At 34.5% G+C, this 22,641-nt stretch overlaps 1 protein-coding gene across 1 annotated transcript; it reads right to left on the bottom strand.

Annotated features, from left to right (window-relative positions):
* Nucleotides 1–1,568: 1,568 nt before the first annotated feature.
* On the bottom strand, nt 1,569–12,016 carry LOC104586156 (putative transporter C405.03c). Its single transcript, XM_010243310.3, has 8 exons — nt 11,639–12,016; nt 9,971–10,369; nt 9,434–9,651; nt 8,312–8,382; nt 8,103–8,204; nt 2,330–2,447; nt 2,112–2,247; nt 1,569–1,969 (listed from the first exon to the last, which is right to left on the bottom strand). The coding sequence occupies exons 1-8, from the start codon at nt 11,717–11,719 to the stop codon at nt 1,907–1,909; spliced, it is 1,188 nt and encodes a 395-aa protein (XP_010241612.1). The 5' UTR covers nt 11,720–12,016; the 3' UTR covers nt 1,569–1,906.
* Nucleotides 12,017–22,641: the final 10,625 nt, after the last annotated feature.

The raw sequence follows: 22,641 nt of genomic DNA, 5'->3' as shown, positions 1-22,641 counted from the left end.
AAGAAGAAATAACCCACAATTAAAATGAATTTCTGAAATAATGGAAAATAAATTTTAAAAATATTGGGAGAAGTCGGAGTCTCAGAGAACATTTCTCGCCACCAATCCCGCCATGGCACGTGATTCGTGATCTACTAACCCCTCCGTTGTATACAGGCTACAGTTCTATCGGAGTCTTGTTTAGTTGTTTTAGTGTAGGACCTATAGGTACCACACTACCATTGTACCAGGGTTGGTTAGATGCAATCATGAATTATGATATAGAATATAGATTACAACTTTACAATTACAAGACAAAGGAGGGCATGATACTACTACATACATTGGATATTTCACTTTTCACGTGAAGTAGATGATGAAAGTGTATGTGAATGCTTTCATCATAATGTATATGTAAATTTTGTTTTAATTTTATTTAATTTATTTGCTATCAATATAATTTTGTATTTTCAATTTGTAACTATATAGCCTATATTGTATTTTTTATATTTTATTAATTTATTCCATTTTCATTTTTCATTCATCCAAGTATGAAGTATGATTTATGAAGTATCCAACCATTGTATATTTCATAAATCATAATTTCAATATTTGTATAATTGTACGCTTTGTAATTTGTATCATTATTTATTCAAATTTAAATGAAATAAAATTCTTAAATTCATATTTGAATTGTTTTATACTTTTATTTATTTATTTTTTGGGTAATCGTTCGTAAATTCGTTATTATTCGTATCCTGATATCCATAATCCATTAAGTCTAGCCCAGTTCGACCCACAGGGCCAGGCCTGAGGCCCGCCCTGTGGCCCAACCCGGCATGGCCTACAACCCGACTTGGCCCAGGCCCGCAGCACGACTAGGGGTGATCATGGGCCGGGCCGGGCTTTGCACTTATGATAAGGGCTAAAGCTTAGGCTCAAGCCCAGCCCGACCCGGGGTTCTTGGCCTGTAACATAAGCCCTAGCCCAGGTCCACACCGGGCCGGGCCGAGTCGAGCCTAATTCCGGGCCAATGTCTTTCATATATAAAACATTATATATCTATAATATTTTATATTAAATGACATAACATGCATATAAACTTTTATTTTATATATTATATAATATAAATTATACATGTCATGTTAATAATATTTATATATAAAATATATAATATAATGTAAAATAACAGTATACATATGTACACATTATACATAAAATGTGTAAGTTTAAATATATGCAGGCCGGGCTGGGCTTGAAGTATTAAGCCCAAGCCCAGAATTTCCGGGCAGGCTGAAATGATCACCCCTAAGCACGGCACAGGCCCACCTAGGCCATGGGCCGTGCCAGGCCGACCCCCAAAATTTCCACCGGGGAGGGCGGCACTGCCCGTGACGGCCCGCGGGCCAGTACAGCACGGCCCACTTTACACCTCTAAACTTGGGTTGTACCACGAGATGCTGCTGGTTGATTATTACTATTCAGTTGGGTTGGATAAAGGGTTGGACTAATCAATTCTTAAAAAATGGACTCTGTTGACCTGTCAACCCGAGGCAACAACAGTAGCATGCTAGCAGCAGACTAGCACCTTATTTTTTCACCATAAGATACTTTGGAAATGGCCATCTTTTTCTGAACAGACAACAATGGTTACAAGGCAGAAGCTTGGCTTTCTCACCGAACCAAGTACATGAACATGGCCCTGTTGAAACAAACAAGAACTCACACATGTACAAAAACCCAAAAGACCAAAACTTTTTTGAACAAAAATCGCTAGATCAAAGCCGAAGTTCCATCTCTTTCCCTCCCTGCAGTTCTCTTTCTTTGGTGAGGTCTATAACCAATTCAAAGAATACGTGTAGCATCTTTTATGTGCCATGATAAAGAATATGATTGCCAGCTTAATTGCAAAGATCCTGATAGAATGCTATAATCCCAGCTTTTGGGAGAACCAATCTGATAGATTTGCTATCACGAACCCTGCAAATACCTGTGCAACACAGCCAAGGCCAAAGTAGGAAGGATGAATGGCATTCAACTTGGCTAACATTTTATTGCTCAGAAAGCCAGGATGGTTGTCACAACTCACAACAAACCATGTGTTTCTATTGTCAAACAGTGAATCCTTTTACCTGAGCAGAGCCAAGGATATAAATTGCTGAATAGTGACGGCCATGAATCATCATATCAGCCACCATAGCAAGTGGTATTGTTAGAGACATGCCTAAAGTGGCTACAAGTGGAGTTGTCCAAACAACAGATAGTGCCCTGAGGAGTAGAATAAATTCAAAAGATGAGAACAATAACATCCTGGAGATGAGTAAGTTTGAAAGGATTGCATGTCACATACCAAAAGTAGTCAGATAGGACACTTCCAATAAGACCATTTGCAATAACAACTTCATCCGTTTTGGCAGAGTGAGGAATAGTAAACTTGGGCTCGATTCCCAGGGCAGTTAATGGCCACACTGAAAATATAAATAAACAGACAAGAATACATGCAAAATAAGTCATTGTGAACTAATGTTACTTTTATTTATTAAATGTTGTAAGCCACTATTTTCCGCATAATAGTTCTATCTAGTGAAGTACAACCCTTTACAGAGAATTATGCTTTTGGATGTATTAGTTCGTACATTTTTCTGCTAACAAATGAACCATTCAACTTGAACCAGCACAGGGTTTACACACTTCATGCTTAAAAAATCTTGAAGTTGGAAGGAGACCCTAAAAGGAAATGCTATATTAATAAAGATGATATTAGATTGACCATGATAGTTTGTATGGGCATAGAAATGCCAAGAAAAGCTAAATGAAGGAAGGAAAGTTTAGGCAATCCAAGTATAGAACTTCCTTCCTTCAACATCCCTCTTATTTAATATAATTTCTTACTAGGTAAAAGCATAACTTAACCTTTTATATAAAACTAAAAATGTGAAATAACAATCAACAGCATAGCCTTGCTACATAAATCAGAGAATAGAGTTATCCAAGGTATGGAGAAGAAGGAAAGCTTTTAAATCTTAAAGCTTTTCTGCATCCATAATCCAAATATCAAGAACCTTTGATAAATGTCGATGACTAAGTAGTTATACTTCATCCTTGTTAGCAAATTAGCCAAGGATATTTCATATGGTTATATACCTATTCTATTTAATTTATACATGGTGTTCCCAATGACATTGTGAGTCAAAAATAGCTTGAGGAAACCAACAGCCATCAACAATTCTCTTCAAACCCCAGGATAGCACCAATCCACTTGTGTCAAGTTGGTCGTAACTCATAAGGCACCCCTTATATTGAGGAGGCACAGTTTTAAACTGCAGAAGGCAGGCTCTCCATGTTGTGTGCCAGTGGGCCCCGTGTGCACTGTCACTAACACATAACCCAATGACTAGGTCTAGTGTGTATAGCACCTAGCCCCTATGGGGGTTAAAGCAGCATCACCAACACCCAAAAGAAAAAAAGAAAAGAAAAAGAAACCCCATAGGTAGCAAGGCAATCCACCATTGAAAAGAAAATTGAGATTTTTTTTTTCCAAATTGAACAGTAAAATATCCTTTAGAATCAGATCTCCTTCCTATTATTAGGCCTTCTAAATTTTGCTCTATAGAACTTAACTTGTATTAGAGTTGGAATAACAGTGACCAAAATTAAACAGAACTTTGAACAAACAATAAAATCAGGCAATTAGCTTTATGATTCAGAATGTTGAAAGTCCAAGCTGTGGCATCGTAAATAGATTTGTCAAAAAGGGTTATTCAACAAACTAAAACATTAATGCAGGAAAGGAAATAGGGAATAAGTCCATATAAAAACACTCATATATTTGCTGTGACAATAAACACTCACATAGTCAGGTGCACAAAACAAACTTACATACACATGAAGGTGGGTTGGTGAGGGAAGAAAAAGAAAAAGACTAGTCATCCAATCAAACTTCCAGATAGATATAGAAAAGAACAGCATAATAGAGATAAGATCATGAGGATTACAGGAAAGACATTGTGGTAAGATAGGGTTTGTATTAAAATTTGAAGATGGATATTTTTTAGTTATCATGTAAAAATGTTTTCCTGTGAAGGATATAAGTACCGTACAAGGCAGTTCCTTCAAGGACTCTTTACCTCTTAATTTCAGGAAAAAAGAGGTTGGCTGTTATCACATTATTCACTTCCAGAAGATTGTAGCTCCTTTCACTCGGATGGGGAAAACCACTCGGAACCATCTAGTTCTCTAGACCTTTTAACTGATTTCATGATTTAATGTTCTGAATAGCTCATGAAAATGTAATTGTAATAGGTGTAATAATGGATGGGTATTATCCATAAAAAAAAAGGATGGGTATTAGTCCAAACTGTTGAGGCAACTGGGTGATGGTCTGAACAGTTCAACTTCAACCATCAATTGCAATCAAGTTTTTATGACATTTTTTTTTTATCAGCAACACAAAATTGATACATTAGATTAAAAAAAGAAAAGAGAGGTACAACAAAGATTTGTGGGCACAAAAGCAAAGCCCACCCAGAAACTATTCACTATTTACAGAATTGCCCAGAACATAATGTATTTGTGTTCTTGCTTTGCCAGACCATCAGCCAAACTGTTTGCAGACCTCCTAATCCATCTTATTTGGATCATCATATCTTTAGAAATCTGCTTGAATCTCCTGAATTCATTCCTTAACTTCCCATATGATTCTTTCCCCTTTTTTCAACCAGACCACAACTACATTTGAATCACCTTAGTAATCCCCATTTCTTTAGCTTTCTGTACTCCATAGACTGCTGCCAATAATTCTGATCTCACCACATCTCCATGCTGAATAGGACCTGAGTACAAAGCTAGAATGTTTCCATTTTCTTCCCTAATTACCCCACCAATACCCGATGGTCCAGGATTGCCCATACAACTACCATCAAAGTTTAATTTCTTCCACCCAACACATGGAGGAGACCAGGCCTCATGAACAATCTGTCTACTAGACGAAGAACCTGCAATTATTCCCCACGATATGCAGAAATCTTCAACCTTAAAGTCAGCAAAGAGCTTTAAAGTGCTCACCCAATGTGCTACTCTGAGAGTAATCACCTCAATCACAGCTTCTTTACTTATTTCCTTGTCTTGAAAGATTCTTTTTTTTTTTTTTTTATGAATTTGTCTTCAAAGATTCTTAGATTCCTTTCCTCCCAAATTGTCCAGATCACTGCTGCTCTAGTGCATCTCCACATAATTCTGCCACTTCTTTTAAATCAAGTTTTTATGACATCGATGGTCACCCAACATCTTTTAAAGCAAGTGAATTGAAGAGAAAGGGAGGAAAACACCAACAAACTGATAACCTGTATGGGTAAAACCTTTAGTAACTCTTTTAAGTTTCCCTAATCAATAATACTTTTATTTAGAAAAAAAATCAAGTACAGTGATCTCCTTGCAGGAGAAGAGGATCAGCTATTTTTGGCTTACCCACCCAATATACAACAAAGTCCAACAATCAACCATGGTAGGGTAGACCCCATATACAATCTAGCCCTAACAAGTCGCCCTTCTGCCAATGAATCAGCATGAGAATCATCTGATCTTCTAATCCATCTGAACAAGGCTCAAGGCATTCATGCTTGCAGCTTGAAATTTTACCTCCCCAGTTGCATGTTGCAGAACCTAGGAGTGATCTTCATTCAGCATCAATCCATCACAACTTGAGGATCTCCCTTCACCTCTAGAGAAGTAATGGTAACAGATCACAAGTCTTTGTTTGGTGTTGGTGATGCAACTTTAGCCCCTATAAGGGCTAGGTGCCATATGCTGGACCTAGTCAGTGATTTAGTGGGTTAGTGACAAGGTACACATGAGGCCCACTGACATACAACTTGAAGAGCTTTTTTTTGAAGATAAATAAAAAATAAAATTTATTCAGAAAAGAGGAGAAAAATACAGAATGATGATGAGAAATCACCCGCCCCCAGAGAAACTGAAACGCCACCCCAACATTGAAACAAATCAAACCAAATCCCAGCTAACCTTCCTGAAAAACAAAACAAAGGAAAAAAGTGCCCACCCAAACCCAAACAGCTATACAAAGCAAACAAAACACTAGACTACAGAGCCCAACAGAACTCGACATTAGCCATCCACCCTCAACCCTTCTATACCTACTGCAACTGAACCCATCCTCTTGCAATGAAATATTATTGTCTCTTCCAAGGTTCTATTTGTTTTTTTCTTCTTAACGGGACTCAATCCAAATAGACCCCCTTTCAGCCTTGCAAACACCTTTGAAACCTGAACTGTTCTTAGGTTCTGCTGTCTTCTGAATCTTCTAACTGCAGAATGGCCGTTCTCTGAAATTTTAATCTCCTTACACTGCATTTTTCTCAAACACCTGATTTGCCTTCTCAACCCCTTTTCTGCTTCTAGGATTCTCCCTGGACAGGCCCCATCTTTCTTGAACCAACCACATCCTTTCTAGTTTCTACAGGTAATCCCCTTCTCAACATGGAGAACTTGCCTTTCCACGGTTTGAACCAGTGCCTCCTCAATATGAGGGATGCCTTACAACAACCAACTTGAAATAAAGTGGATTGGTCAAATCTGAAGTTTAAGAAGGAGAAATAGTAACTAAGATCTCAGACATTCCCTTCCCAAACAGACATGAGTAGACCAGTAAAATGTCTCTGTTGTGATTTTCAGCACCTACTCCAGATCTTCTCTTGCTTCCAATGGAACAACCATTAAAATTGAGTTTGGTTATAAACTTAATCTCTTGCCCGCTGATGACACAATGATATTATCATGCCTAAAAGGTATCATATTGGATGTCTTGGAAGGAGGACAGTTCAAATTCACTGGATAAGTATAAATTCTAAAAGAACAGCTATGATACCCAGAGTCCCAGATACTCATATAGGGGCATCATATTGTGTTGAATAGTTCAATTTTTAGTGTAAATCCTGTCTCAAACACCATGTCCAGTGATGTCCTTGCCATATCTGGTTAGCATAGCACCGTAGGTGCTTTTCAATCCTTTTTTCTTCAAATTGCTCCTCTCTATAACTCATCACTAATGTTGAGGCATAGTTCAGAATGCAAGAGGCATATGCCTCCCAAGCATGAGGAGGCTTCCTCAGGAGGAGAGGTGGAGGAGGAGGAGGAGGAGGAGTTGTTCTCTTTCTTCATTCCTTCCTTTCTGCAGTAGGCATGCATGAGGTGTACGCCTCATGCAACTAATGTTTTATAACTCATCACTAATGTTTTATAATCCACTACCCAGAGGTATGAGGCACATAGTTCAGAATGCAAGAGGCATATGCCTCCCAAGCATGAGGAGGCTTCCTCAAGAGGAGAGGAGGAGGCTGATCAAAACAAAAACAAAAAAAACAAAAACAAAATGAGGAGGAGGAGTTGTTCTCTTTCTTCATTCCTTCCTTTCTGCATTAGGCATGCATGAGGTGTACGCTTCATGCAACTAAGAGGCATCCACACCTCGAGGAGTTTTGAGTGCACTTCACCTGGAGGCACACTTCCAGGCATACACCTCAAATGCCTTTAGAAACCTTGTTCACCACTAATATTACTATTCTTGCTTTAACTAGATAATATAAAGAAGAAATTTATCTTTGTATAACTTTTATTCCTTGATCAACCACTAGTATGACTAACAAAAACTTCTTTAACTACTCTATGGATGTTCCTGTCATTATCACAAATCAGAGGTTTCATATATATGGATAAACAAATATTTTCTTCCAAACTAATTTTTGTTCAGAATAATCAATGTTTGGTCTAGAAAGATGTTTCCAATTGAGAAAACTTGATGTTATCAGCAGAGATGGTTGGTCAATAACCAAGTTGATATCTTATAGAACATATTATTCCTTTTTTATTTCTGAAATGATGCTGTGTTCATTTAGTTTTGGGATAGGTGTGTTACAGATGGATGAGAATGATAAAACCCTCGCCACAAAGCATTTCACATCAGTTTATATTAAGAAAAACAAAGTGCAAGGAGAAGATAGAAAACAATGCATCTACTGCAAAATAATTAACATAATACAGGTTCTAATGAATTGTATAACAATTTGAGTGCTGACTGTGGAAAAGGCTGCTTATGAGGAAAGCCTTACCAAGCCACCAAAGGGCAACGAGTGTGAAAAGTCCTATATATCCAAATAACTTTTGAACATCAACTCTTTCTCCTTCCTCTCCCGCAAACTTTTTCAGGAGCACTATGCCATGATTGTTTTCAAGATGAGTATTTAATCATAGTTCATAACAGTAGATAAATAAAATTATTTCAAATCAAGCAGTTAATATACTGCAAACAATCACTAACCAGTAAACAACCCATATGTCACAGCTGAGAGAAGGCCAAAAAGATCTCCAACAAAAGAACGCTTTCCGTTGCTGCATATATAAAAGAAATACCAATTACTGATGCTCTGAAACATGCATTATGAAAGTCCAACCTAGTTTTCAAAAAGGCACCCTTCGGCTCATAAGCAAGGCTCATTTTATGGAACACATCTTGCTTCAACCTAGGGACCATAACCTGGCTTGTTGCCATATTTTGACATTAACCTTGAATTAATGTTGATAAGTTGATTATATATTTTATTATATTGTATGTTGCATCTATGATGCTTATAGTACAAACGGTTGAGTCTATGTAGGACTTCAATGTACAGTCTACAATCTTTATGTTACTAAAATGGTACTCCAACTAATTAAGCTAGTAGACTTCTTGAAATATTTAACTTCTTTCAAAATTTAGATGTTATTTTTTTTCTTCATTTTTTCGAAAGTGGCCCTCACTTTGTTTAGGTGCATGCCTCTCCATGCAACTTGTTCCTCACGCTCTAGGAATCTTTTGCACTTTAGTTGCCCTTCTCACTTTTAAAACACTGATCCAACTTATTCCAACATAACAAAAACATGAAAATGACTGGGAAAGTTAAAGTGACAACATGGCATGTATTGAAAACTGACTGAATAAACTGCAATTTTTTTAATGATCTGCACGAGATTTTATGTGTAACATGAACTACAAAAATAGCTTCTTCTGGCCATAATTGTTTTGACACCCTAAATTGGGGCAATGACTTTAGTACTTAAGGTTCACAAAAGATGCCATTGACAACTCTAAGGGGCAATTTTATCCCTGTCTAGCTTTCTGTTCATTTTTTTTAATCTTTCTAAACTTTTTTTGGTGGTTTTTAGCACCTAAGTTTTGGGATGAAATTTACTTCTCATGGGCATTGTTCCAAAAGAAGCAAGTAAAAAAGTGAACTTCTGGTTTAAAATCTGAACGCCCAAGTCAAGTTCTCAAACTATTGCTAAAAGTAGAAACATAATGGTAGTTGTAGTTGCTTCATGTTTTGTTCCAACAGATATTTGTGCACCAAAAAGCGTAGATTAAAAATAAATGTGATAAGAAATATGGGCAGAAGAGACTTACACAGCAGCACTTAATTGTGCCTCATCTGTAGCCCAAGTCTTCCCTAGAGTTGTCATGGCAACACCAGCCATGCTGACAAAGACAGCAACTACTTTTGCCATGTTTAGAGAGTCTTCTCCCATGAACACACCAATGAAAAGAGTAAAAAGTCCTGAAGTTGAGGACAACACTGTTGTACTTGCAACACTTGTACGTGCCAGTGCAGCATTAGATAAATACTGTGTGAAAAAAGTCATTGATAAGCATTTGCACTATGTAATTCTTTTAGGAAAACTGCCCAGAACTGCAGATGGAATAGACCTCTCTAGTAAACAAAGATGAGGATGTTAAAATATCTAATTACTGGGGAAAACAAATTTTAATACAATATCAAGATAAAGTTAGACCATAACTACAATATATCTCACTAGAAAGTAGAACCCATGATCATTTTTTTCCATAATATAGCATAAAAATTACGACCAATGCAATCTGGAATGATCTGGAAAAAGTAAAAGAAAAAAAAAAAAGTAAATGACAACCATGGTAGTGCCTCACCTCTGTTACGAACCAGATAGGTGCAATATAAAATCCATACTTAGCAATTTCCTTTGTGGGAAGCTCTCTGTCATGTTTCAGCGGATCCATTTCTTCTTCATGCTTAGGCACTAAAGGTCTTCCCTCTTCATGAGCAGAAAGGTCAGTTTCGCTGTCTTTTCTAGGCAAAGAGCCCTGAAGTTCCATTTCAATTTTCTGTAACCCATTGAATTTTAGAGGAGAGCCAAGTCCAGCACAGGACCTGTCAACAGTTTTCGAAGGCTTTCCATTTTTAGAAGAGTCACTTCTCAGTGAATTACATAACCAGTCCTTGATGAATGCTATTGGGAGATATACTACCATAAGAGAGGCTCCTAGATATGTTACTGCAAATGGCTGTTTGTAGTCTGTAAATATTCCCTGTTCAACAAGTAATAGTTAATAGGAAACTCAGGGATGGATATAACATGATAAAATAAAAGAAAACTAGGCATGGATATAATAGATCCTTTTAACACAAAGAACAGAATCAAACCATGCTAAAGAGCTAAATTTTGGAAAGCACACTTTTTATAAACAATTAGAAGACAATTGACCACATTTGGCTACAATTTGAAGTATAAGTGTTTTCATATTACACAATTGGTACATAAGGAGTTCACTACCTTATTCAAAATTTATTTTATTTGGTAGAAATGTTGATAAAATATAATTGCATAAGAAAAAAGCTTACTGCAGATTTATACATGCTTTGACTTTCTATTAGTTCTTTAGGCACAAGAACAAGAGGCAAACATGGAATGAAGTTTAGAAGAGAGCAGAAAATCATGTAGAAAGCTCATAGTATGAAATACAATGAGCAAAAAGATGAGTCTGTCCATTTTTCAACTAAGTATATGGAAAGGTATTAGGTCCCACTGTCCTGGAATAAGCCCAAAGATGACCATGAGTTCTTTCTCATGCAAAAGGATAGCTATAGAACACAGTTTTAACTCTTTTGCCACAACCTAGACCAGAGGAGATAACTATATGAAATAACCAAGCCTCAGCCACTAGGATATCCAGATTTTGTCTTGGCTATCAGTTTGTTTAACAATGATTTAAAAAAGAAGCAAATATTATCATTTGATGTAAACATGAATCTTACATACATTAATAAACATTACCATCCCCCCCCCCCCCCCCCCCCCCAAAAAAAAAAAAAAAAAAAGAGAGAGAGCGAGAGAGAAAGAAAGAAAGAAAAGGAAAACAAATACAAAAAAGCATCAACTTTTCAGTTAAATGATTAATTACTTACATAAAGATTATTTTTAACAGCAAGACAGCAAGATCTGAAAAATCAGAACCAAATGCCCGACATGGATGAAGCTCTTGGTTCTTTGGTTTTGGATTAAATTAGAACTAAAAATAAAGAAGGGCAAGAAGTATACATGTTTCCTAATTAATTTATGGTAAGGATCCCCCTCCCCAAGAAAAATAAATAAATAAATAACCAACAACGTAAATGCTAAATACTCTCTTTAAATTCTTTGTTGGTGAGCGCAATCATTCTAATTTTTAAGAAAAGGTAGAAATACAAATTGAATTCTAGAACCAAAAACATGAAGTTGCAGCCAAGAAAACATGTAGTTGCCAAATTAAATTCCATTAACTCTATCAACGTATCAAAAAGTATCAGTGAAAACTGGCCTGCGTGACTTCTGCAGAGGTGACCCATATGATGACAACAGTCACGATAAGAAACAACCCAGCGTTATATCTCCAACCCATTGCGAATTAGAGCAAGAAATCGAGAAATAAGAAGGCGGAACAGCGAATGGATCTTTTTCCTTCCTTCCACAGATCTTCAACTCGTCTTCATTTCACTCCTCACCGACATGGAATCCGAGATTCAAAGGCACATAGATCTTAGCTTACCGGTTCCGAAACCAATCTCTTTCTGTGTACGAGTCCAGACTCCAGAGAGACAGAGAGAAAAGGTTCGGGCTTGAAAGGAATTGTGACGGCCACCTCACAAACGGAGCATCGCTCAAAAGAAACGCTAAAAGAAGAGAAGAGAGGGAAGAAGACGTTAAATGTAAGTTTTGGTGGTTAAATATATTACGAACGTGGCCCACCAACGTCATGTCTGATCCTTGCCGTTGATTTGATCTTCCAATTTAGGACCAATAACCAGGAACATAACGGTCGTAATTTTGTGCTGTCTTAAAGTACTTTATCTGGTTATGGGGTTGACCCATATACCCGCCAGTACTAAATTGGGTCCGGTTATACTGTTCGAATCAAACCCTAATAGGGTCAGGTCAAACTAGCACAGATATATCCCTATCAGGAATCAGTTCATTTTCGGGTACCCGCCAAACAAACAGGTAGAATAAATTCTTCAATTCCAGTTCATTAAATAAAGTTTTTTTCTCTTTTTTTTTTGTTGAGAGCAGTGCATTAAATAAAGGTTAATTACTTAAATATAAAATATGGGAAAATTGTCTAAAATCCACCATAACACTTTAGCATTCCTCTTAGGCCTCCTTCCCCTTATGCAGTTACCTTATTTCCCATGAAAGATTTATTCGGTAAGTGCATTTATTCATGTTCTTTTATTTTTTATTTAAATAAGGTAATGACCATTTTAATCATAAAAATTCAATATTAAAAGGGGCATTTTTGTCCCATTTAGGTATTGGCAACTTCCCCCTAAGTGGGAAAGTTATTTACCCACCTAGGGTAAATGATACCCAGGAAAATAAACTTTTCCCAATTCCTACATAAATCTAAAAAACAAAAAAGGATTCTTGGTCAATGAGAATCAAAATCCCATTGACCAATTTTCCCCCTCAAAATCCGAAAAAAGAATACCCCCTTAAACTCACCATTGGTAATCCCATGTGAATGAGTTTTTATGTTTTCCAAAACTCACTATCCATTAAATCACCGTTAGCATTCATTGACAGTAATTGTACACGTCAACATAAATACAATTTTCATGATCAAATTGCCCCTGAATGGCAAGTCAGTCTTATTAAACATATCTTTATGATTAAAATGCCCTTAAGCACTCAACTACCTTATCTATATCTATATAATAAAGAGGAACATGGGGAGGCTAACTATCTTTCACCACATTCTTCACACGTAGGCCTCTTTCCTCACGATTTTTACACGTGTGGTTATATTTTGTATAAAGGTTCAACTATGATATGGAAAAAATATGATATCTGGAAAATAACTGATTAATAAACTGGAATCATAAACTTGAAAGCGAATCAGGTATTATTTGTCAAAATTCATGAATGAATTTTAATTGACCAAAACTTTTTCCATACCATATCTTTCCCACATCATAGATTCTCCCTTTGTATAAACAGTTCTCCTCTTGATAAATTTTGTCCTAAAAGCTTCTTAAGTTTTAATAGTTGTCAATGTAACGATTGTCACAATATCTCGAATTAGATGGATATCAAGTTCTTTTTCATGAGTCTCTCAAACGGTTGCTACATTGCCCCATCACCTAAAATATCTCCATGTAACAACTATCACAATATCTCAAATCAAATGGATATCAAGTTTTCTTCCATTTGTTTCTCTCAAACGACTGTTACATTCTCTTTTCAATGTCTTCCTTATTTTTTCATATACACCTCACCCTCTCTGTCTCTAGCATTTCTCAAATTGTGAAGGGGTCAATGACTTTTTTTCCTTATTTAGGTTCCAAAAACAATTCTATTGTCTCTATCTCCATGTGTTTCTAGGAGGCCATACTTAATATAATTGCAACTTTTCCTAATGCCATTCTTCCTTGATGAGGTCTTCTCTTTGATTTGACTTGTAGGTCATTGGATTTCCCAAAGATTCAAGCCTATGAAATCTTTGCAAGTATGTTGAATATTATGTATCTTTTTCTTATGTTGTGTTTCTTTTAATATCTAAGTTTTTTTTTTCTTTTTATGGGATTATTTTAATAATTAACTTGGGTTATAACCAGGTTTTCCACCTAAAACTAAAATCGCATGATTTCAAATGCAACACTGCATTGGAAACTTCTTTTACTGATGCATGTGCCAATGGTATGTAAGATCCCCAAAGCACCTTATCATAAATAGGTAGCAATAGAAATTCCCCCAAACCCCAGGAAAAAAATGATAGAAAAAAAAAGAAAGATAGAGAAATTTGAACAAACATGTAAATATGCAGAAAGTTACAATAAATTATTTGGTAATTCTGTTTGTTGCATGCCTTGAAAGTTATGATGACTTACATTTCCTATGAGTTCCTACGAAACATCTGTTACAATCACAATGAGAATTGAGACACACAATCAATCACTGAGCTCAATCCTGTGGACCTTTTTATCTATAATCTAATGGACTGAGTATTTCTATTTTTAATCATCTTATTTATTGCATTTATCAAATGGTTAAATAGAAATGCAGACAAGGGGTGAGAAGGTGATTTCATGCTGAATAGTTGGGTCCATTAGTTGGACTGTCGAATCCTTTTGTTCTATTGTATTAGTGATAAAGTGGAATGAATAAGCCTTTTCTTCTTTTAGTGGTGAAAAAAGTAATGACCATACACCATACAAGACTTGAGATCTCCCCTGTATAGATAGAGTGAGGGAGGGAGGAAGATAGCTTGAATGCTTTAATTTTGGCATATGATGATTTTTTAGTCACTATTATTATTATTATTATTATTATTATTATTATTATTATTATTATTATTATTATTATTATTATCATCATCATCATCATCATCATTATTATTATTATTATGATGATGATGATGATGCTTCCAAAGCAATAGCTAATTATCATGTTTATTATTTTTCTTCTATAAATTTAAATTACTCAATCTCAGATCTATTCTTCATTGTTATATAAATAATCATGTGCATTGCATGGGTGTCTTGCTAGTATAGTTATATATAAGATTTTTACTTGTTGAGAGACATTTTGCTCTCATTGTGCTCCTTGAAAGTATTCTAAGGAAGCTAAAAAATGGATTTTGGGTCGAATAATAATAGGGCACTTCTAGAATATTGAAAAATGGATCGAATTTAACAAAGGATAAAATGGTAATCTATTAAAACCATTTAGTCTGTTTAACGTCAAGCTACTGACACGGGGTTCTGTGGATGTTTTGAAAAATTATAGTGAATTTAAGAGAAATGCTGAAAAGTCATTGCGAGTTTTAAACAATTTCCCTAAAGTATATTTGCAAAACTACTTGAACATACTTTGTAAGATGGCCCCACATAACACAAATAGACCATCTGCTGATGCCCATTTCACTTTCACATGTCCGTTGAAGGTTTACATAATTCCAGTTTTACCCATCTTCTCTCCTCTCATCCTTTTTTTTTTTTTTTCCTTATTCATCCTTCATCGTCTTCAACCTCTCCCCCAACACAGTAATAGAGAGAGATTGGATATCATTAGCTCCAAAAATTTTCAAATACACATTTGGGTGTTCACCCCAATTTATTCAACGTGCAATCAAAATTCATGGCCTAGGAGGCAATAAAAGTGATTGATTCGTTGAATTTTCATACATATACTGATAGTTTTGAAAATCACAGGTATCAGAAATGCTGGGTTATTTATCGAGTTAAAACCTTAAAATGCATACTTTGAAAATTTAAAGAACAGCAAGGGCATTTTTGTCTTCCAATTTTTTTTGTCTAGCTTAGCGGCTAAATAAGGTATAGAAGTAGTTTTAGGGGGCATTTCTTTCTTGGATTTTGAGACGAGGGAAAGTTGGTTGACCAAGAATCCCATGTTCATTTTTAAGATTAATGTGGGGACCAAGGAAAGTTTATTTTCCTGGGTATGTAAGTGATACCCATACCCATCTCCTAGGTGGACAAATAACTTTCCCACCTAGGAGAGTTGCTAACACTTGAATGAGACAAAAATGCCCCTTTTAATAATGGATTTTTATGACTAAAATGGTCATTACTTTATTTGCCTGAGAAATAAAAAGAATGGGTAAATGCACTTACCTGGATAAGTGTTTCTTAGAAAAAACTTACCTAAATAATTGCATTTACCCGGATAAGTAAATTGCCTAAAAGCGAACAGGGTATTAGAATTAATTAGTTTTGTGAAATTGCATTTTAGTAATTAACCCATGAATAAACTATGGGTCATTTATTAAAAGGCTCCTATAAATTTGTAGATTTAATAAAAACTGCCATATAGTTTGTGCTATACTAAAACCCTCCCTATATTTTGCAACCGATTTAATTTATTGACCTTATATTAAGAACATGGTCACATTACCACATTACCACTTAAATGCAACCGATTTGTATGAACGTCTAGGAATGGCCACATTACCACTTAAACCAACTGAAAATATTAAGCTTTTAACCTTTTACAAAGAAATACTGTTAATGGTCCATTTGGTTCACAATCGTAATTGGAATTGGAATTGGAATTGGAATTGGAATAGTTTGTTCCCCTTATCTGTTTGTTCAGACAAGAATGGGAATGGGAATGGGAACTAGAATCAACAGAAATGAGATTTCATTCCCAAGTGAGGGGTATGGAATGACCATCTATACTACTATAAAAAGTATGAATGAGGGTGTGGATTTTTTTTTGACTAAAATGCCCACATTTGTTATTTAGTCCATCTCTAATTATGAATGTTGAAAATATAATTTCAATTAATGATTTTCACTTTATTTAATCCCCTCTCATTAATTCTTGTATTTAGGTATTAACGCTCATTCTCTCTTATTAAATTCCATATTTAAGTTATTTTTTCACTAATAAATGCTACTAATTAGTTTTATGTCCGATACTTTTAACAATATAAACTCATATATTTAAAATTTACTCAAAAACAAAATTATTCTTTATCCAAGTGATGACTAAGCAATTCAACTATCCAAATCAAATTGGCCAACTCATGAAATCATAGTTAGATAATAAAATTTTTAAATAGAAATAAATATAAAAAATTACAAAAATATAGAAAAAATAGACACATTTATGATATTTTTTATTAATAAAATTAAAAAAAACAAGTGTAATAAACAAGAATTATTTTTATTGATGATGAAAATGAAATACATAATCTAAAATTAACAAAAATGAAATTATTTTCCTATTTGGCAGAGATCAATAGTTCAACTTTTGGGTCAAATGTATTAACCTTGAATGTCATAATTAAATAATAAAAATTAATAAAATATAAAAAACACAAAAATAAAAAGTACATAAATTTTATAGAAAAAAACATTTGGGCATATGTACAATATCATATATTTAACATATTAAACAAAAAAATAAGTGTAAATAATAATATTATTCTTACACACATAGAAATAAAAAAATTTAACACACTTATAACTCCATATTTACACTACTATTAAAAATATGAATCAAATTGTGGAACTTTCTTTTTGACTAAAATACCCATTTTTTAAATTTAATCCCTATTTAATTGTGAGGTTTAAAATGTAGTTTAAACTATAATTTTCACCCCATTCAATTACTTCTCTTTAAATCTTACATTTTTTTTTTTATAAATAAACAAAAAAATACACTAAGAAGGTAAACCATTACAAAAAAGAAGAGTCCAGCCAAATAGGTAGGCTTGCCAATGATACTCAAAACTTTGTAGCCCAATATGAGGTGCTTATGTAATCAGATACAGATTTTGCAATCTGCATCCGATTAATAGTGAAAAACAAAAAATATAAAAAATAAAAAATACATGAATTTTGTAGAAAAATTTGGATACATTAATCCTATCATTATCATCATTTAGAATTGCCATGTGCAAAGCACATAGTTCCCTCAAATAGGGGAATGTCATTCTAACAAGGCTGGAAATGGGATTCCGATTCCACCCAACCAAATAGTTGGAATCAAATAGCTCATTACGATTCTAATTCCAGACCCTTATTCCTACGAACCAAATGGGGCCTTAGTTTTCAAATCTATCAAACAATATTTGGTTTCTGTTGAATGAAAAAGAATGAGAGAAGAATGGCACATGTGTTTTTCGTCTACAACAATGCATCTTCTTTCTTTGAATAAAGAACAAGATCGACAAAATATAGTGGTTGCTGGTAGGGGTGCTTACAATTCAATTAACCGAACTGTGGGTCTTTTGTCCAAAATGAATTAATCCTTTGGGCTTTGAAAAATAAAAAATTGAAATTAAACCAAAACCAAACAATTAGCCGGTAATTTGTTCTATTTTTAATTGGTTTGGCTTTTGGGTTTTTTAATTTATAATATATATTATAAATAAGTTTGATTAACTGCTTATTTTCATATTTATTAAGTAAAACCAAACTAATACCTTCAGCTTTTCCTGAATCAAAATTGAACTGATCGATTCAGTTAACCGAATTATTCAGTTTGATTTCATCGATTTGATTTGTTTTCTTTTGGTTTTTGATAAATACCCCTAATTGCCGATGTTTTATTAGGGGAAAGAACAATATATATATATATTAGGGGTGTTTTGACAAATCAGTGAAAATATAAAGGGTTGTTTTAGTAATTGGCGTCAGTCCTGCAATTCATGAGTGAATCACTGACCCACCAATTAAAGTTAAGGAGGTTTTGTGGTTTTTCTATTTTTGCAAAGGCAAATCACAAATGGTGGAAAATTAGAAGAAATCTGATAAGGTACAGCTGCTTGGTGGGTCACAGTATTTGAACCAGCCAACCGCTAACCAGACCTGAATGACACACCATTGGTTTGGTTAGTGAGTTGGTTGTGGGCCACACTACCATCAAGAGTTGAATTGCCGCCATATTTGTGTGTTATGGGTGATCAGTCATCACAAGAATTTCGTGCCGTGATGATTGAAGTAGATTAACCCGGATCGGGTTAACCCGAATCCAATCCATGTTATGGGTGATCAGTCTTTATATTTTTATTATAAATATATTAGATATGTATGTATTGATAATTTTGAGTTTAAACGCAAAAGCTTTCTCAAGGTGGTAAGGTCTCTCTACTTGCCTATTTGTTGTGGGGACTTGGGATTGAATCAGTTTCACCCGGGTTGTGGGGTCTAAGAATTTGTGAAAGGCTACCTGTTGTGTAAGTTGGAATCTCCTATCAACAAAAATCTCTTCCAATATAAATATATAATTAGAAAATAACCCGTACTAAGTACGGAGCAACTACAGTATCATTTAGTTTGAAATTTACTATTTAATTATAAAAATTAATATGGGTTTTACATCTTTTTAATTCTCAATCTATTATGAGCTATTTTGTTTGAAAATCAATATTAATTTATATTGTTCTTAATATGACTTAAGAGGTGATGTTTTATTTGTAAATAGTAGCCCATTTTAATTAGTATTTACTATTTATTTGATAAATTTATTTTGATTTTTTTTTTGATAAATAGCTACGTTTATATCATTTCAAATTTTGAAGTTGGTTCAGAGGGGCTGATTTAAGGCCCGGTTACCCTCTAAATCAGTGGCTGACCCGATACAACCCCTATAGGGGTGTATCGGGAAGCCACTGGCATGATACGTATAGGCCGATACAGGCCCATATGTATCAAAACTTTGAACCTCGGATTGAATATTGTGTTTGAATAAACCACTTCTAAGGTGGTTATTCTTTGAAAGTGGAATTAACCACTTTGAATTTTTGAGATCCTCTTTTCTAAAAAATTAGAATGCCATGTGTCTGAATGGGATTGTTGCTTGACCACGTTCCGTTTATATATATGTATATATATTGGAAGGGATTTTTTTTTTTTGGCTAGAGATCTAGACTTCTGTTATATAGCCCATTTGTCTACCAAAAAAGGCAAAAAAATTCTAATGTAGCATCTAACATGAATAAAGTATTCCAAAGCTCTTTTTGTTTTCAATGCAAATTTGAACCAGACACAAATTTTGCACCTAGGTCAGTTCTGAATCCATTTATTTGTAATCATGATCTGCACTCTTATCTAACACAAAATTTGTACTTTTTATCTCTTTTATATTTATTGGTATTACTAAATTTTGTATCTCAAAAATTGATACAAATTTTATACTACCTTCCAAGTTCCAACAATCTCAATTCTCCCTCATATAAAGTGGGGGTCACATTGTTATCTAGCTTCCCACCTCATAATCAACAAATAATTCTCCTCCTACGTCCACTCTCTAGCATATAGGGACAGCATCATCTTACTTCCTATTTTACTTCTCAACAATAAACAAGATAAAGTAGTGGCTATTTTCTCTTCCCCGTCACATACCTGGCTTCCCCGATCCAATGGGCTCAAGGACGGAGATTGCCTTGGTGGGAATGGGAGCGGAGATGGGGATTGATAGTGGCACCTGGCTGGTGATAGGGATGGGGATGGGGAGTGAATTCCCCACCCTGCCCTAATCCCGATTATGTATATTGAATATATATTATGTATTAAATATATACCATATATAGTATTATTTATATTATTTATGATAGTGTATATATATATCAAAATATATTTAAAATGTTTTTATATTTTAAAAACCTTCCCTTATTTTAAGTAAAGTAAAAAACTTTTAATTTGAAAATTTTGGGGATTTGGGTCCCCAATGGAGAATCCGTCTTCATTAGGATAAGGGTTGGAGGGTCATTTTTATACTCGATGGGGATCGGGGTTTGGGATGGGTATTTGTTTCAAAGTCATGATTAGAGATAGGGAGTATGGTCCCTACTCCAAACCCACTCCATTGCCATTCCTAAGATAAAGTCAAATATAAAGCAAAAGTAAGCCAGAATTTACATTAAACCTGTTTGCACTCTCATACATTTACACTAATGTAAATGAAAATTTATACTGCAACCAAACTGAGCCTTGTCTAAATATTTGATCTTTGAATCCAGTCCACTAAGTTTAAGGCATTTAGTTGATCAGCTTCTCATGAGTGGACATGCTCGCTACTTTGATGTGGAGTGGAACGACCATATTGCGAATATTTTCTAGAGATGATGATCGATGAGTTGTGTGATAGGGCTGCACCGCTGCAAAAGGATATTTGTTTGTCCAATATTGAATGGGTTCTTATAAGATCAAATCTGGGTCTGTTCCAACTTCCAACCCGATCTTATTGGATCCCAATAAGGATGCAAATGGGTTGGGTTCCGTATGGGTATTTGGCTTAGATCAAAATTTGAATTTGATTTGAATTCACTCCGACCCAACCTAACCTGACTAGTTGGTATAGGGTTAACAAACCCAATCCACCCCATCAATAAACTCATAAACAGTATCTCTATTGATAACAATTTTATAAATTTTCAATGTAGCGAATGCCATATAGTTGTGACAAGGATTAGATGATAATGATGATGATGATGATGATTTTCACTATATCAATGAGTAGGGTTCAGTCTCAAATCTATCTAAATTAATCAATACATCCCTATATAGAAGTATATATAGTATTACAGTAATTTTCAATCTATTTTATTAATAATTTATGTAAGAATGCATGCTATATACATATACAAGTAAGTATTAACTGTATATGAGATATGTTATTTGGATTTAACTTCTCCAACCTCGATCCATGGAACCCAATAAAAATATCAGCTTTATATAGTATAGATATATAATATGTTGCTTGCTTTTCAATTTAATTTATTAATGATATGAAATATCTGACAATCAAAGTCAACTCTGATTCTGAATGACAATGTTTATTTGAAGTCTAAAATCTAAATAATAACTTCAACAAATTTGAAGTATAACCACGGAACAAAAAGGACAGTATTTCCTACCCAGGATATCTAATAAGGGAAAATTTTCAATTAGTACTCTGTATTTTGGGCCTAGTGTCATTTTGTTTTCAAATTTTAAAATGTGATAATTTAGTACTTGAACTATTAAAACATGTCGATCTAGTATCTGTCGTTAGCTAGCCTATTAATCAGCCGTTAAGTGGTATTTGAAAAAACACAAATGTCCTTTTAGTGTCATCTAATTATCTTTATCAACCATCCAAACGTTGATAAAAAATGAACAGCTCCAAATGCCCTTTTAGTGACATTTGAAAAAACCCCATCTTTCTTGAATAGGCAAGGATCTGATACTGTTCATTTTTAATCAACATTTAGATGGTTGATAAAGATAATTAGATGACGCTCAGATACTGAATTGTCGCATTTTAAAGTTCAAAGACCAAAGTGGCACTAGTCTTAAAGTACAGAGTACTAATCGGGAATTTTCCCTATTAATAATTTCCCCTAAATTTGAAATTTTAAATTGAAATCTGTTGGACAAAGAGTACTAATATACAAGTCTTCAGCAAAAATGCTTTTCAAACATCAATTCTTTATAAAGAATTGATTGAAACATGTTGAATGATTGGTTTGCCCTATTATTATTATTATTATTATTATTATTATTATTATTATTATTATTTAATATCACAGATCACACTTTACTGGAGGGTTATGGGGTGAGAATAAAGAGTAGGGTGCATATAAGGTCCATTGATTCTAACATAGAAAATATGCATTTATGGGGTTAATCCCACATCTTCATATTTGGAGGGATATCGAATGACCATCCAAGCTACTGATTTGTCCTGTTTGATAATATCTCAGTATTCGCCTGCTCTCAAATCTCTATCCACATTAGATGGTTTTTGAGGGATTTAACACCCATGAATCTCATATATACTCAGATTATATTAGAACAAACGATCCTAAGTTCC

This window comes from Nelumbo nucifera, chromosome 2 (assembly GCF_055504915.1).
Source record: "Nelumbo nucifera cultivar China Antique chromosome 2, China Antique-T2T, whole genome shotgun sequence".
NCBI lineage: Eukaryota > Viridiplantae > Streptophyta > Magnoliopsida > Proteales > Nelumbonaceae > Nelumbo > Nelumbo nucifera.
The sequence above is the reverse complement of the archived record's forward strand: the minus strand, read 5'-3'. Positions and strand labels throughout refer to the sequence as shown.

Excerpts from the sequence above, each read along its gene's own strand:
- LOC104586156 (XM_010243310.3), bottom strand. The coding sequence starts at position 11,719 with ATGGGTTGGAGATATAACGCTGGGTTGTTTCTTATCGTGACTGTTGTC. Across the intron at positions 9,652-9,970 it reads CTATCTGGTTCGTAACAGAG|TATTTATCTAATGCTGCACT; the intron begins GTGAGGCACTAC and ends TTTTTCACACAG. Across the intron at positions 2,448-8,102 it reads CGTTGCCCTTTGGTGGCTTG|TGTGGCCATTAACTGCCCTG; the intron begins GTAAGGCTTTCC and ends TTATATTTTCAG.